Below are 17,134 nucleotides of genomic sequence, written 5' to 3'. Positions count from 1 at the left end.
ATACAAAAGTTATGAAAATAAAAATAATATATATATAAAATATGTACATGTATTTAAAAATTTAAAATATATACATATACATTATAAGGTACATATGCGTGTGTATATGTATAGAAATAATAATAATAATAATAATAATAATAGAGCAATAGTAAAAGTAATTAATTTAATAATAAAATAATTAATAACAAATAGAGGATCAAATCAAAATCTTAGGGAATTTTTAGGTAAACATTTGAAATATAATAAAAATGGGGACAAATTCGTAATGTGCTGGAAATATCAGGGAGCAAATGTGCCATCCCCTCTATACGCAGCGTTTTCGTTTGAGACCAAATTGAAACAAAAATTAAAACGTATGGTTAAAATTATAAATATATAAAAAATCGCATTAAAAACGACTCAAAAACAGAGGGACCAAGGAGACAATATCCCCTCTACTGAAAACGCGCAGATCTTACATATACGGGTCGGGTCGCGCACGGCTATAGGCCTATTCGGCGCCGTTTTTGTCTCTGAGCCTAAACCCCAAAACGGCGTCGTTTGGTACCCTTATTTAACCAAAAAAAATTTTTATTATTCTTTTTTTAAAAAAAAACTTCAGCAACCAAAGTCTCTCTCAACCCCCCCCATTCCGCCTATGGTTCCGGCCATTACTGCCGCCGTAACGCCACCGCGTTCGATGGCCGGCGTCGCGCGAAGATCCCTTCTACGACCAGCGTTTTGAAACGCATTTAAAGGTCGAGTCTTTGAAGCGAGAAATCGGGGAAAAAAAAAGGTCCTTGGCCCCCTTCGAATACAGATCCAGTGGCGGCGAAGGGATTTCGACGACGGGGCTATGGGTCGAACGGGTAACTCTTCTTCTCCCCTTTTACTGTTTTGTGTACGTAAAAAGAAACAAAAAGAAGAAAATGGAAGCAGACTAGCATGAAAAAGGAAAAAGGAAATCACCTCCGAAGTATTTTTGTTCTTTGTTTGCCTCTTCTTTCTTTTTGTTGAATCTGTTTTTGTATATATCAAAAAAAAAAAGAAAGAGGAACCCCCATTTTACAGAAAAAATTTCCCCTTTATACAATTTTTCTTATCTTTCTGTTATTCGCTGAGTTTACTGCTGTTTGGATCAGTTTTTCTTGCAGGTATGGAGATCGTGAAAGAGGCGCACGTTCGTGGGTAGAGACGGTTGTCGTTACGTGGGCAGTTGCTGCGGCGCCGATTTGCTTCAATCTGCTTAGGGTTTCTTTGACTGTTATGGGTTTGGGCTTTAGGTTGGGCTGATGTAATTATTTTTTAGGGTCTTTTGTAATTGGGTTAATGGATATTTTCGTTTTTTTATTTGATTTGGGCCCCGGGCAAAAAAATTGGGTATTACAAGCACCACAGATAAGACTAATGGCATCAGTTTGAGTTTGAAATCGTTGTTTCGCATCCATTCCGAGTTATCAATGCATATCATAGTCGCCTGATTAAAACCCATAAACACCATAATTTTGAGAAACTAAAAGATGAAAAGGGTAAAGGAACAGATGATTGAAGAAGGGGATCAAGGAGGAATCTTTAGCATTGCTTTACCTTGAGCACCATTGTTTGTGAATTCGAAGATAGAAGAGTAGCGTTGAAATAGAAGAAAACACGGAGATTTTACTATTATGTATTCCTTGATTTGATTTTTAGTGCACTCCCCCCTGTTTGTGTTTATTCCGGTGACAAATTTAAGTGCCCAACGCTTAACTTCTCACTTTTACCAATACACACCTCTTGCTAGTTTTACCGCTTCATCACTTCAACTATTAATTTTTTCACTAATTTATTAATAAATTTACAATTTCTTCACTTAAACCAGTAATTTTTTCATTAATTTATTAATAAATTAATCATTGAACTATTTAAAAATTTTCATTTTAGAAATTTAAAGTCTGACTACTAACGAACTCCAAACAACGATTCAATGGATAAATATACGTTTCAACTCCTTATCCCTTTAATACATGCATAAAACAGGCAATGATGATCATAAAATGAAATCAACTTCTACCAAGACGAGTCTTTCTTTTCACTCTTTAGTAGCCAATTTCGATTAAAAACATACTCGCTCTTGTATGAAGTTAAAAAGAGTGAAAAACAAACAGGTGTTTTCCCCATCACTTAAAACAGTTAGATCTTTATTGAACAAGCCTAAAAAGAAGTGTACAATGCAACAATTTGAATGTGATGATGGTATGCACAAATTTGCCAATAGGCAGTTAACAACCCCATACAGACACCAAACCAAATGACAAATCAACAACACATTATTTTGAAGTTACAAACATACAAGGACATGTCTATACATCAAGTGTTCTAGATGGGTAGGATGATCGACTGTTCCTACTGATTGGTAACTGAAAGTAAACATCATGAACCTCATGCTTGTACACTTCCCCTCTATCTTTATCGATTGCATAGCAGATGTAAACAGTGTCGATCACATTGTCCAACACATGGACAAAGAATCCCAGTACCAGGATTAGCAGCACCCACGCAAGAGCTGCGACGGTGTACATGTTAACCCCTAGATCACTAACACCCTTTAAGATCGCACAGACCTGCATTTTAGGAATGTGATTGTCAGGTAATTCAAGTAAATGAAGTGGGAGAAGGATAAGAAGGAAGTGTATCGGAGACTCACCGCAATTGCATAAACTGATGAAAGGACAAAAATAACTCCTGCTAATAAACGAGTTGATACGGTCTCCACAAAAACAGCAGAGAGTAGGTTACGTCTTAGAAGCTCATATGTCATCCTCGCAGAGGTGCAATATGCCTCGCCAGTTATTGCCGCAAAGTTGATAGTGAACTTGTTAAGAAAGTCTATCGCAGACATTAGGGCATTAACACAACACCGCAGAACAAGATTCACTATCCCAGGAACATCTTCTCTTGCACTATCAACAGCAGCACGCACCACTCGAACAACAAAGACAAGTAATCCAGATAGACAGATGGTGCCAGAAGAAGGACCAAATGCATTTCTGCACGTTTTTAGAACCAAAAGGGTTAGAAAGGTTAAATTTAACTATTCTGATAATCAATAGACATGAGGGATGCCTTGAAAGTATGTCCATTTCGATTATCAGTGTTGCAGATATTTCATTAAGACATCTTTCAGAAATTACCTTACCAACATTAGGAAATAGTGTCCTGGCTAGTCGAAAAGAAGCTAAAAGGCAGCCTAATCTCAATCGAAAAGGACCTAATCTTAGAAAAGAAGTCAACATGCCGTATTTTGGCATGGCAATTTCAACAAAGAAACTAGAGAAGTAGCTCTCTTTTCATGGCAATCTAGCCCTCTATAGAGATGCATAAAGGAACTAAATGAATTTCATATACTAACATAAAAGTCCATCACAAGAAACACCAGGAGGAGAGGAACACACTCTGAGTTGTTGTTAGGAACAAGATCGTTGACCATTCTTCACTCCATTCAATCAAATGCAAAACAATGTTGTCAAATTGAATCCACAAGTCCAAACCAAAGTGAATTATCACGATTGTGATCTTCCATACTCAAGTACAAATACTATACTCATATACATCATGCAGCTATCAACCATACTAAAATCGATGTTATCAACTATGTGCCATTACAATTATCCTAAGCTTTATCACCAAGATCATAATCTTTGATAATTAATCTATTTAAACAGTCAGGTATTCATAATGTAAGCATGCATCCAAAGTTCAAAGCAGCCACTCAGAAACACAAAAATATAAGTTCCAATTCAAGCTTAGTTTGAACTACCCTCACAAAGAAGCACAAATCATCTATAATAATATATTGAAATGCATAGATCTTTATTCAGAAAAGCTAAAAACAGTAGCAAGTTACCTCAAAGATCTCCTTATGCTCCGGTGAGGTTTCGTATCATCTTTGGAGAAGTACCACTGAGCAATGGTGCCACTGGTAACATAAACCTGAGCTTCCACCATACTGGTCAAGGACCACAACATTGTCAAAATAGCCAATGTAAAATAAGCAGGCACCCAGCTATCTTGTTTCCAAACACAAGTATACTCCCCATTCGATTCTTTAGCCACAATTTTCCCATTAAACCTAGAAAACACCAAGAACACAACAATTGACGCATAATAAGCCAACAATCCAACGGTCAACAACGGCATCACCAAAAACAACCCTAAATTCCTCGAAAGCGCATCGGAAGCAACCCCGATAATCCTCACAGTCAACTCGATCCGATGCCAATTAGCCACAATGATCCAAACAATAACCCCAACTATTAACAAAATGAAAACAAGCACCAGAATTCTATAGACCAAAGGGAAAGCATCACTACAAGAAGAGCTCAAGGAACAAGCAACGAACCAATAAACATCAAAGAAAACCGGCATGATTATAAAGAAAGGAAGCAAGACATAAACGATCTGCTTGGTGTAGTGTTTGAGTAATAAAAGCAAAAGCAAACATAAGGGTACACTTAAAACTGAAGTTATCACAAGGGTCCATACTAAATACGTCCAAAGACTGGAACTTGACAACGCAAAAAATGAAGTTTCAGAGACCCATAATTGACTTGATAAAAAGGAAGTGTCTTGAACGCACGAAGTGGAATTGAAATCGTAGGTGAAGGCCGAAACGTTGGAGTAGTTGTCGTTTCGATGGAAGATTGAGAAAATACCGAAAGCGAAAGTGCAGAGGACGAAGAGAAGGAAGAGGATGAGGAAAGGGAGGTCTTTGAAAGGTCTGGGCCCGTAATTGAAAGAGATCTGGAGGGACTGAGTTGGGTCGGATTCGGAGGGGCCGGATTGAGGTGGTTCTTCGATTGGAGGAGATGGGTAGGCAGAGCCGGTGGTGGGTTTGAAGAGGAGAGGTTCGGTGGAGGAAGCGGCGTCGTATAGAGATGTGGGTTTGGAAGTGGTGGTATCTTCTTCCGTGCTGCCCATCGCAGCGACGAATCAAGGGACGGAGAAAACAAAACAACCGTGGGGAGAGACGTTTTATCTGATTAGCAAGAAGAAATTTTAGGACTTTGGCTTTCAATAATTATTGTTTTGTTCGTTTTAGTACTTTTTGGGGGGATTTATTTAATTTTAAATTTATTTGGGGGTTTTTGTTTGACTGTTTGTTCATGGAATGGAAGCCGAATTACTAAACTGAGAGCTGGAGAAGAAGATGAGTGGGTTTGGACCGTTTGGTCGTGGTGGAACGGAACTGTTGAAGTGCCACGTGGAACTATTATTACTAAAATAAATATGAGATAAGTCCATTATTTTCGGGTGAGCTATTACTTAAAAATGTCAAAGAAAAATAGTTTTTTTTAAATCAATAATATATTTTTAATTATTAGAAAAACAAGTGTACATGATGAAGTAGTTGGAGTTGATGATCACATATCGGACCACGATTCATGGTATCAAAAAGCAACAACAAAGGCGTCCAATCCATTTTTGTTTTTTCATCTTGTTAATTTTAGTATTAAAGTGGTAATTTATGACAGATTTTGTCACTCTTAGATCAATCCTTTTTTTCTTGTGATCTAAGGGAAAGATTATACCTACTTGGTGATTTACCATAACATAAAATTATCTTATATTTTTTATTTCATTTATTTAACTCAAATATAAAATCTTATTATTTAAAGTATGAAAATTATTATTACACAAAATGTTATATTTTCTCAACTAAAAGTAGTACGACAAAATGTTATAGAGTAGACATGCTAAATTTTCTCAACTAATAATAATAATTAAGTTATCATTATCGGTTGTATATATTTGGTTCTCTAATTTTATAAAAAAAAATTATTTTAGTATTTTATTTAATTTTGACCTAATTGCATAAAATACCCTCAACGTTTATAGATTTTTAGGTTTGAGCCCTTAACCCCTTTTTTTTATTGACATCCTCAATGTTACGGTTCTTTAAAATTTAGTCTAATTTTAACGGTAAGCGTGAGTTAACCGTCAATCAAATGACAAGTCAACGAAATAACTTATGTGTCATGTCACATTAGCACAATGTTATAGATGACATCATCAAAACAATTTTCTTTCCCATATTCTTTCTTTCTCTCTTCCCTTCTCATTGTTGCTCCAATAAAACATTTTTTTCTCAACGTTTTCCCAAATTTTCTCTCTTTCCAAACACCCAAATTCAAATTGAAAATACATATTTCAAAAAATAAAGAGTAGAAATTAATAAATTACAAAAGATGATTAAACTCACACAAAATTATTTTTGAAACAAACAAAGAAATGGCAGACTCAATCTTAAAAAAATGAAAAAGGAAACATTAACGTTGAAGTAGTAGAACAAGAAAAGTTTCCTTGTCTTTCCTGTTCAGTCTCTGTGATTAACTTGTGAGCTAACTGAATTTAACTCAAGAGAGAAAAAGAATGAATCAGGAAGCGTTTATTTATAGCTTCATTGCTCGAGGAACAACGATCTTGGCTGAATACACTGAGTTCACTAGGAATTTCTCAGCAATCGCAGCTTAGTGTTTGCAGAAACTCACTTCTTCCAACAACAAGTTTACTTACAATTGTGATCACCATACCTTTAATTTTCTTGTTGAAGATGATTATGGTAATTCCCAGAACTTTGATCTTTTTCTTTCTTTCTCTGTTTTTTTTCCAGAAACAAATAGGATTGTGGAAGGTTTAAAAGCTGAATTTTGGAGGTTAAAGTTGATAGATCTAGCTAAATTAGTATAAAATGGGATGTGGAATTTGCTGGATTTTTGTTAAAACACTAGAAAGTTAGCTTCTTTTTGTTGTATGGATTCCTTTTATTCTATTTGGCTGGTGAGAAAACTGAAGAAAATAGTGGTGTGCATATAAATATAAATATATATGTATCTATATTATGTTTTAATGGATTTCATTAGTTTGCATGCCCTTTTGGATGTTTGTTATATGCCATTTTATTAATAAAGATGCGTTGATTAGGAAAAAAATTAATAATTCATGGAGGCGTTGAAAAAATCAGGAAAGAGAAAAAAAAACTAAAGATGTATTTGGAAAGAGACAAAATCTGGGAAAGCGTTGAAAAAAACATGTTTTATTGTAACAACAGTTAGAGGGGAAGAGAGAAAGAAAGAAAATGAAAAAAAATGAAAAAAATTTGTTTTGAAGACATCATCTATGACATTGTGCTTATGTGGCATGCTACATAGGCTATGTCAAAAAAAATCATAACATTGAGGGTGCCAATTAAAAAAGGTTAAGGGCTCAAACCCAAAAACCCATAAACGTTCAGGGCATTTTATGCAATTATGCCTTTAATTTTTCACTTCTTTTAGCCCTTAAACTTGTTTTGTTTACCAAAATCACCTCAAAATGGATGAAAAAAATTAACATTTGTTAATTTTGTTGATATGACATACATATGTATGTCAGGACATCAATAGTTAATTACTTTTTTTAGAATTAAAAAATATATTTTTTAATCATTTTTATACTTTTTAATAATGTTAATAATTTATTTTTTAGTTTTTATAATTTTTTTCTGAATTTTTAAATATTTAAAATTAGTTAATTGCACTTGGCATCCACGTATATGTCACGTCAATAAAGTTAACATACGTTAATTTTTCATCTATTTTGGGGTGATTTGACAAACAATACAAGTTCAATGGCTAAAAGAGACGCAAAATTAAGTGAAGGACTAATTTTTTTTTTGTAAAGTTGGAGGGCCAAATAAATTATTTGTCTTGATATTTTCCTATTGTAATTCATACTACTCAAGAGATGTCAAAATTAAATTTGTATTTTATGATTAAAACAAAATATTTATGCCTTGTTTGGTTACTAGTATAATAACATGAAATTTTTTTATTACATATGTATTATAATAGTTAGACATAAACTCGAAACTAGAAGCTAGAAAAATATGTAAAAGCTTTAGTAAAAAGTAAGATATCTTCAAAATAAGCGATTTTTTTCTTCTCTTTACTAAAAGGAAGGCATGTGGATAGCTAAATATTATCAAATGAATTAATTTATTGCTAATTTATACACTAAAACATGCGTAACAAATAATACTCCAATCAACTGTAATATAAAAATTACATATAATATGTGATGACAAAATGCAAAATGAATTATTTATTAAATTTTAATTTGATAAAATTTAAAAAAGGAAAAGGATTGAGAGTAAATAAATGAGTTGCACGTACTTGAATCAAATTCCCATCTTAAATTAAAAGTAAGAACATTGCATATATTAATTAAGTGTTATACTTTTTTAAAAAAGAATAATCTAGTCCCTCCATGAAAATCACACCAAATTTAGCCCTCAAATGTTAAAAACACATAACTTTAAAAAAAATGCTAAAAATACATTGATTGAGCCCTTTGACTAATGATTTCCATCATTGAACTTAATGCGTTGATAAGGTTATTAACAACTGTTGAATTAGTTGTCATGATGTTGGCGTGTTGATCCATGTTACCAAAAAAAAAAAATCAAGAAATATAAAATTATTTGAAATATTTAAGTTCGAAATCAATCTAAACAAATGAGCTCCAAGTGTGCTTGAGTTTGGGTATCTATTTATTTATATTCATTTTGGATATAATTTTTTTCATTATAAAAAGTTTAAAAATTTTAAAAAATATTTTAAAAAAATGTAAAAAAAATAAGAAATGGTCGTTTTTATGAGTTAATAAAACCTAAAACTTTGGTGATGAAATTTGAGCCCATGACGACATAAAAAAATTTATATTTACTATCTATATTAAATAAATTTATTATTATGAATTTCATGTGACACCCCAAACCCGACCGTAACGAACCGACCTGACCCGAATCTAAAGCGACACATTAGCCACCGAAGTGATTCTCCAGCACAAAACCACCCCAAAACACACCTCAATCTTATAACACCTTAATTCTAACTAATAACTGTCTAATCTTATTGCAGAAGTGATTTGTGAAACATTTTAAAACTATTTTAAGGATTTAACTCTGAGGGTATTTTAGTCATGTTACCACTTAAAACTACACGATCCCGATTTTAATTCTAAATGATTACCAACTTCCTTTTTATCAATTTTTTGGGAAACCCCTCAAATTCATTTTAATTAACCATTTTTCCTTAATCCATTTACTAATTAAGACTATATTAGCTAAGTTTTATTACTTTAATAATATATATACAACTTTAATTAATCTAATTACAACCAATAAACAACATGTATTCATAATTTAAATATTCAAAATCATGCTTAACAAACAACAATTAAATCATACAATGGACTTACCTTAGCCACAAAGCTATCTAGTCCTTGATAAGCTACAATTAAAATGTATTAGTGAAAATTTCATGCTTCCATCACATGTTTTCAATCACCATGATATCACTTAGCAATATACCATAATCCACACAACATTTAACCATAAAATCAATCATTAAAAAAAACCAAGCATAACATCTCAAAATTAAAATCCAAATAAAAGTCTCAAATGTCCATTACAAGAATATCAAATTATCCCAATTAAGTTCCACAATGCCCTCTAATGTTTCTAAAGAAGAGTCCTTAATCTATATTACCAAATAACTTTAAACTTGGACCAGCCTTACCCTTGCTCCTCATTTCCCCAAAGGTGAAAAAAAAAATTCTGAACAAAACTGTGAGGATGTGAGCTGAAAAAGCTCAGTGAGTGGTCATAAATTCAATAAGTAAATCACACCAAAAACATACTTAAACCAAGGAAAATCATGTATCAAATTTCGAGTATATGAATCATAGTTTCAATTACATTTTCATGCTCAATTATAACATTCAATTGACTAAAATTTCCAGCAACAATGCAACATCATAACATCATAATTCCATATGTTATTCCGCAAGTAAAAATCATATTTATTATGGCATATGGAAACATAATTTAATTAACAAACAAACACCTACATTGGAAAATGGCATCCATGGCAAAATATAAAGATGTGATCATGACCGATCTCCCAAATATCAAATACAATACTTCGATTGAGTGGGGTGTAGCCACACACTCCCTTGTATCACCTCAAAATTGCTAATAATTGAGTGGAGAAAAAAGCTCAACTCTCACTTACCCACTCCAACAAAATCAATACTCCTAGAGCCATATGCTGACAAATAACACATATAGTGGTGAGTACTCACTAATCCTATGACATGTATATCCAATGGATCCATCATGAAATGTTGCCAATATAACCAATCATACAGGGTATAAAAACTGATATTTAAGCACTTAGGTCATGATATAAAAATTCAATTTAAATCATGTCACATAGCAAATTTAGTACCAACATAGATAAACACAATAAGTGTCTTTGTCCATGGATCTAAAACCAATCATAAAACCATCACCAAGTGCTCTAATATACAGTAATCTATGCTCCAATTATTATTCAATACAATCCAAATCAATCATATCAAACACACAATTCACAATTTCCATAAATCATTTACAAATATGCTTATTTAAAATTAAAATCAATTTTAATAATCTAAACCATTTCAGATACAATTGAATCATTGTAAATAGACATGTTTACCAATTGCCTTCAAAAAACACCCACCTTCACACTTTGCTTTTCAAGCCAAAGTATGCCAAGTAGCTGCGTTTGGACCTCGATTCTGATTAATAATGGCCTCTCCTCGTTGTGGAGCTTTAATAAAGATAAAATACATGTTACAAGTTATCATTAACAACAAGAAAATCGAAAAAAAATCATGAACTACATGGATCTAAAACACCTCTCCAATCTACCTTACCGAAAACTTACAGTATAGCTAAAACACAAATTTCATCCCCTAAATGACCTTATCTGCAACAGAAACCATTTCTAAACATAAGTTCTAATCTATCAACATAAAACCTGAGCATACATTTCATCAAACAAACCGTTTCATAATTTTTCGGAAAATGAACTCATGTTTTTAGTTAAAAATGGATTTGTCAAAATTGATCAATCAAACGAGTTTAATCTTTTGTTTTCTGAACAAAAACCTCTTAATAAATATGATTTGAGCTTAGATATCCATTTAAACTTGGATTCCAACTAAAAACCATGAATTCACCATTGATGAATTTCATATTCAAGAGAGAAGAGATCAAGATTTGAAAAACCATTTTAATTGATTTAAATAGAAAATAATGATTAAAAACAACTTTAAAATGAATTTAGACTTGAGAAATTACCTTCAATCGATCTAGAATCATCAATATTGAAGATCAGATCATGATCTTTGAAGAACTGGGATGAGTTTTTTCCCAACTTTGAAAATCTTTTCTGGAGAATTTTGAGAGAATTTGGAGAAAATAAAATATGAGATCTAATCTTTGATATGTGGACTTTGAAAATGAAAAATAAAAATGAGAGAAAACGCTTAGAAATAGGGTGAAAATTGTGTGTGAAGTGAGGGGGTTGTAGTGTTATTGGGCTAAAAAATCCCACCTGATTTTCAAAAATTAGGGAAATTACCATCAAACCACTCCCATAATTCCCTTGTTTTATAGGTAATCATTTCCCTCCAAAATTTTGAAAATATGGGTAATTTTAAATAAAACCACTCAAACGTTTCTCTTGTTTTGCAAAAATGGTCCTATGTAATTAATATTTTAAATTCTCTCAATTAAACCCCCATTTGAATTTATTTTTCAATTCTAATTTGACCCAAAATATTTGTTTTACCCAAAAATTATTTAAAACTATAAAATTAATTTTTCTAAAAATATTTTTATTTTTCAGAATATTAGTTCCCGATTTTTTAAATGAAACTAAGCTAACTAAACTAAGAGAAAACTTACTAATAACACCCGATTAACTCCTAATTTTTCACTCGGAACCTGATAAACTTACCCGAAACTACTAGACCTATTTTTAGGGCCTTACATTTCAACTTTCTATTTTATGCACATGTTTAATCAACACAATGTGTTTTTCAACATTACAAAGTTACATCATGCATTGAAGTTAACCAATGACTGAAAAAATGACCCTGAAAGTATATCGAACACTAATGCCACAATTAGCAAGATAAAAAAAAAAGCAACAAAAAGTTATAACCTTTATAGATGCTATATTTTACTAAAACTTTGAGAAAACCTTTCCTCCTAGTTTTCCAAGTGTAAACTAGAATTTCTCTAGTTTTTGTGGCTCAACTAAAAACCCTCCAGAAAATAATTGGTGACTTGAGTAAACAAAGTATTATACAAAATTAAGCCCACAAAAGAACAAAAAAGAATTATACAAAGATATTGCAATAAACACTTAGAAACAATGTACAAGAAAATGAAAAACAATAACTAAAGTGTATTCTCTTGATTTTGACATTTGGATATTGCTCTATTATCCTTTGTAGTGTTCTGAAGTGTATTTATACTAAGGAATTAATTTATAGTCATTTGGAGTCACTGGGACAAAATAGAACCATTGTAATGTGAAATTTTGTGTGAAAAAGTGGTCATGCAACATGTGGTATTGATGCCATTAAAAAGGGTACCGATACCACTTATAAAACGTAATCGTTAGAAGGTCATTATAGCACAGCGGCACTGATACCTATATAGAAGGTATCCATACCTCAAAAACAAGTATCAGTACTATGTCCCTCTAGTTTGTGTTGTGCCTATTAACTTGCAAAGTATCAATACTTAAATTTTAGGTATCGATACTAAGCCACCCAATCACTTTAAAAACATTTAAACCCTTTAAAATTTCTTGGGGGTTAACTCAAAAACATTTGGTACAAGTAAAAACACATTTAGAACATGTTTTGAATATTTTAAAATTTTGAACATGTTTAATGAAATTTTCAATAAAAATTTTCAGCAAATGACTTACAAATAAAATATATAAAATTTATCTTAAATTTACTTATATCAAAAGCTTGAAAAATTAAAACTAACATCTCCTTTTTTTATATGATAAAAATTTCAAAGAAATTTTCATTTTGAAAAAAAAACTATCCTAAATCATTTGGACATTTTCAAAACACACACTCTTAATAAAAACATTCTTTGAAAAATTAAGTTAAAATCACTCAAACAAGATTTTTAAACATATTGAATTTGAAGAAAAAATGGCGTTAAGCATAAAAATTCAATAAATCCAAAAGTTATCAATGCCATGCATTAAACAACATATCAATAAACATAGATGCATGATCATAATTTCATTTGCATAAACATTGAAGTATAAACACTTAAAAACATATGGATATGAAAAATTCATTTTTCCCCCCTTTTTGGTATATCAAAAGGCAAGTAAAGTAAGTAAGATACTAATAAAGGTGTACACTAAAGATTTAAAACATTGAAAGCATATTTAGATAATAAAGATCAAACAAAAAATCAATAAAAATGATTTTTAATTTGAGTGAGAAGGAGACATTTGTCTCCTTTATGGATGGGATGAAGCCTTGGGCGAAGCAATAGTTGCAACGTGGAGGGGTCATAGAACTCTCCAAAGGCATGATCGTAGTGGAGTTCTTAATCAAGCTTGTTTCAAGAAAAGATAAGTTCGAGTCTTCCAAGCTCAAAGAGAAGGGAAATGGTAGGGGAGATGAAGAAGGACAGGTTGAGAATAACAACAACAGAGGTGGTAATGAGAAACCATACGATAGGAAGTGGAAGCCCAACAACTAATCGAAGGAGCTAGTGAAATGTTTTCTTTGTGAAAGTTTGCATATGGTAAGGGACTATCTGAAACAATCTGTGTTTTCTACCATCGAAGGGGATGATGAACCAATCAAAGCATTGATAGGGCTTAGTTAAATCTTAAGTTCTGTCGAAGCCAAAAGGGTTAGAGGGAATGAAATGAAACTAATAAAATGCTTCTTATGTTGTGGTTCGCATAGAATGTGAGACTGTCCAAAGCGATTCAAGATATCCACAATCACTAAAGATGATGAAGCAGAGCCATAAAGTGATGTTTTAAAGCTTGTGTCAATGATACTCAATTCTGCAACAGTGAAGAGGGATCGCCAGTAGAAAGGGTTGATGTTTTTAGACATCAACATCGTAGATCAAAGAATGAGTGCTCTTGTTGATACAATGGCTTAGAATTATTCATAATAGAGAAAGTCATGAGTAAACTTGGTTTCTTAGTTAGCAAAGAAACTAAGAAGATCAAGACAGAAAATTTCAATGAGGTCCTAACTGTAACACCCCAAACCCGGTCTAGAAGTTATGGTCGAATTTGGCGTGCCACATCAAGGTGTCTTTTGAAAATATGATTTGTTGGTAAAAATTCACTTCTAGGTTAAAAAACCCCTTTATTATTATTCAACAAATCATCTAGTCAAAAAGTTTGCCTTGTTATTTGGTATTGTCATAAAAGGTTGATCTAAAATCGCGAAACCTTTTGAAAACTATAATGTTTAAATTTTGTGTCTTTGAAAATAGTAATTATTTTGAGAATTTGTCTTCTCCTAAACTAGCAGTTTAAAGTAAGTAAACAAAAGCCCAGTTAAAAATTTAAACAAACATAAATGGCCTTATTACATAAACAAAACCCAACACAAACTTTAAACTTAAAATAAAAGCAAGTGTAAAACAGTTGTAGATGTGTGGCCACCTCCGAGTCCCTCGCAGCACCAAATCGCCTATGGCTGAGGATTACCTGTACAGTTACAAGGAAAAAGTGAATTTACAAAAACTCAGTGTGAAATCCCCTATCAGTCAGTCAATATACAACATGCAGAAATAGTCTGGGCCTGAGCCCTATTCAGTAATAGTACAGTGTGGCCTTAGCCCAGTACAGTAACAATGTGGGCCTTAGCCCAATACAATATCAGTGCAGTGCAATAATGCAACCCGTCTCAATCCAGCAACACACCTCTCCATATCATCAACACACCATGTGGGGATAAAATCAACCCACCCAACCAACATACCAATATCGTAGCAAAGCTGCCTGTAATAGTATTGCAGCAAAGCTGCCAATAATAGCATACTTCCCCTATAACAGTATCCCTACCCCATACAGTTTGTCATGTCATAAATCATACGTGTATGCAGAATGCCATACTCAGTAACAGTCATATACAAATCATGAATACATCAGTCAACCTACCTCTAGAGGTATAATGGTCATTTCCATCTATTAGGGGTAAACCAATTATTTTGCCCTTTTGGGGTATTTTGGTCATTTTACCTATTTTGGGGTCTCGGTGCAAATATTAACCACTCGAAAGGTCTGCAATCTCCTCGAGCGACTCAAGTAACCTAAATGGTCATAACAGTGTAAATGAGCCCAAGGCCCATTACTCGACCCAAGTGGGCCCACACGCTCGTGCTTCCTGTTCAGCCTAGATTTCGCCACGACTATGGGATCCACATAACCCAGTCCACTATTTGCCACAAATTGTAGTTTTCATCCATGTGGGGCCCATAAGCCTATTGAGCCCACACGACCCATTTCGGCCCAACGTGGCCCATTACGTCCAAAGCCCATAGAAATGCTCATGGAGGCCTCTATAGTCTATCGCCCATGATTCGTGGGTTGGGCTTACCACACGAGCGATCGCACGCCTGTGTGGTCTCAAACACCGTATTTTTGGCTTTTCGGCTTTTTGCCGTTCTACGGTTACAATGTGGTGTTTACATACCTAATTGTAGAAACGCACTAAGATCCACGAGCACCAAAGCCTACATTCATACAAAGCTTTCCATTATTCATTGAACAATAGGGTTAATCTCCCCCTTTTTCACACCCTTAACCAAAACTAAAATTAACACTTGCCCCAATTGTTAAATGTGGCTTAGCCCACTTATACCATTGACGAAGGTTGACTACAATCTCCTTAATGGATATCTGCATTACAAACGGATTTTATTAAACAGGATTTTATATTCATGTGGTTTAAATCCACACATGATATCTTACGGAACCACAGAAAGAACTCGGCCTACACTTTAGAATGCTCGACTACATACTTACCTTTGATCGAGTGATGGAAGAAAGGTTTCAACAACTTTAATATTACGCGATACTCCTTCACTCCTCGAGAAATTTGAACCGTCAGAGAATTGTTGTCAAGCCGAAAATAAATTTGAAGAGATAAAAAGGGAGAGAAGGCAATATTCGACAAACAGTGGATCAAAAGAAGTAGAGGAAGAAGAGTAATTCGGATGAAAGATGCAACACGAAACTTGTAATGGCCCAAATTTAAGGTTATCGGAATAGTGTTTTCGTAACCACAAATCTGATTTTAAGAGAAAATTATTATTAATTTTTATGATTTATCGAGTGATTAGATATAAGTACTAGAGTATTGATAAGAAATTTTATTGATTGCATGCCTAAATTGCCTATTAGGACTTAATTACAAAAGTGGGTAAATATGAGTTTTAGATGATAAAGGATTTATTTGAAGTGCATAATCAAATTAGAGGTCCTTAAGTAGTAATTAGACCATAAAATTTCCATGGACAAAAATAGACATGCATAGATAAAAATAACTAAAGTTTTAATGAAGGGTATTTTAGTCATTGAATAATAAAAAGAATAAAAAGGTAAAAAAGATGGCAAAAATATCATCTTCTCCAAAAAGCTTGCTGCCAAAATTTGAAGGACACCATAGCTAGGGTTTTCACACTTTCTCATGCTCATAGTAAGTGATTCCAAGCCCCGTTTTTAATGTTCTTTACATTTTTGAGATCCAGTAGCTTAATTTAGCTTATTCTAGCAATAATTTAACCTAGGATTTATATTTGGAAAAATACCCATAGGTGAAAAGTGTTTATTTTGATGTTTTAAGGTTAATATGAAGCTATAAATTATGTTAAACAACTTTTGCTAGTCGATTTTAAGCGAAAACGAGTAAAACTCCATAATCGGTAAAATACGTAATGTTCATAAGTAGATGTTAGAGTGAGAATTTGATGTTGTCATAGAAGAGAGAAATGTTCAGCATGTTGTAAACCATAAGAATAAGAGATGAAGTTTAATTTCTGAGCTTTGGGGAAAAAGTGTAATTATGTAAAATTTAGGGGCAAAATTGTAATTTTTCCAAAGTTAGAGTCGAGGGCTGTTTTAATGAATGTGAGTATTAAATAAGTTAAATTTTCTATTATAGATTAAGAAGAACGGAATTTGAGGTTAGATCGAGGAAAGAATAAGATTGAAGACTAAGTGGTAGA

The 17,134-nt window shown here is 32.9% G+C and overlaps 1 protein-coding gene and 1 long non-coding RNA gene across 2 annotated transcripts; one reads left to right on the top strand and one right to left on the bottom strand.

The window, feature by feature from the left end:
- Positions 1 to 446: 446 nt before the first annotated feature.
- On the top strand, positions 447 to 1,412 carry LOC105785898 (uncharacterized). Its single transcript, XR_001131245.2, has 2 exons — positions 447 to 851; positions 1,125 to 1,412. It is a non-coding gene; the product is annotated as an uncharacterized LOC105785898 (long non-coding RNA).
- A 717-nt stretch (positions 1,413 to 2,129) lies between these two features.
- Positions 2,130 to 5,163, bottom strand: LOC105785897 (uncharacterized). The gene is made up of 3 exons (XM_012612089.2): positions 3,866 to 5,163; positions 2,666 to 3,008; positions 2,130 to 2,582 (listed from the first exon to the last, which is right to left on the bottom strand). Exons 1-3 carry the CDS (start codon positions 4,936 to 4,938, stop codon positions 2,322 to 2,324), a joined length of 1,677 nt encoding a protein of 558 aa, XP_012467543.1. The 5' UTR covers positions 4,939 to 5,163; the 3' UTR covers positions 2,130 to 2,321.
- Between the last annotated feature and the right edge of the window lie 11,971 nt (positions 5,164 to 17,134).

This window comes from Gossypium raimondii, chromosome 1, assembly GCF_025698545.1.
Source record: "Gossypium raimondii isolate GPD5lz chromosome 1, ASM2569854v1, whole genome shotgun sequence".
NCBI classification, from domain to species: Eukaryota; Viridiplantae; Streptophyta; class Magnoliopsida; order Malvales; family Malvaceae; genus Gossypium; species Gossypium raimondii.
This window is presented reverse-complemented; position numbering and strand designations above follow the sequence as displayed.

What these genes read in the sequence shown, in the direction of transcription:
- LOC105785897 (XM_012612089.2), bottom strand. Translation starts at nt 4,938, where the DNA reads ATGGGCAGCACGGAAGAAGATACCACCACTTCCAAACCCACATCTCTA. An exon ending in AGCATAAGGAGATCTTTGAG is followed by an intron (nt 3,009 to 3,865) that starts GTAACTTGCTAC and finishes AAAAACGTGCAG; the next exon opens with AAATGCATTTGGTCCTTCTT. An exon ending in CATCAGTTTATGCAATTGCG is followed by an intron (nt 2,583 to 2,665) that starts GTGAGTCTCCGA and finishes CCTAAAATGCAG; the next exon opens with GTCTGTGCGATCTTAAAGGG.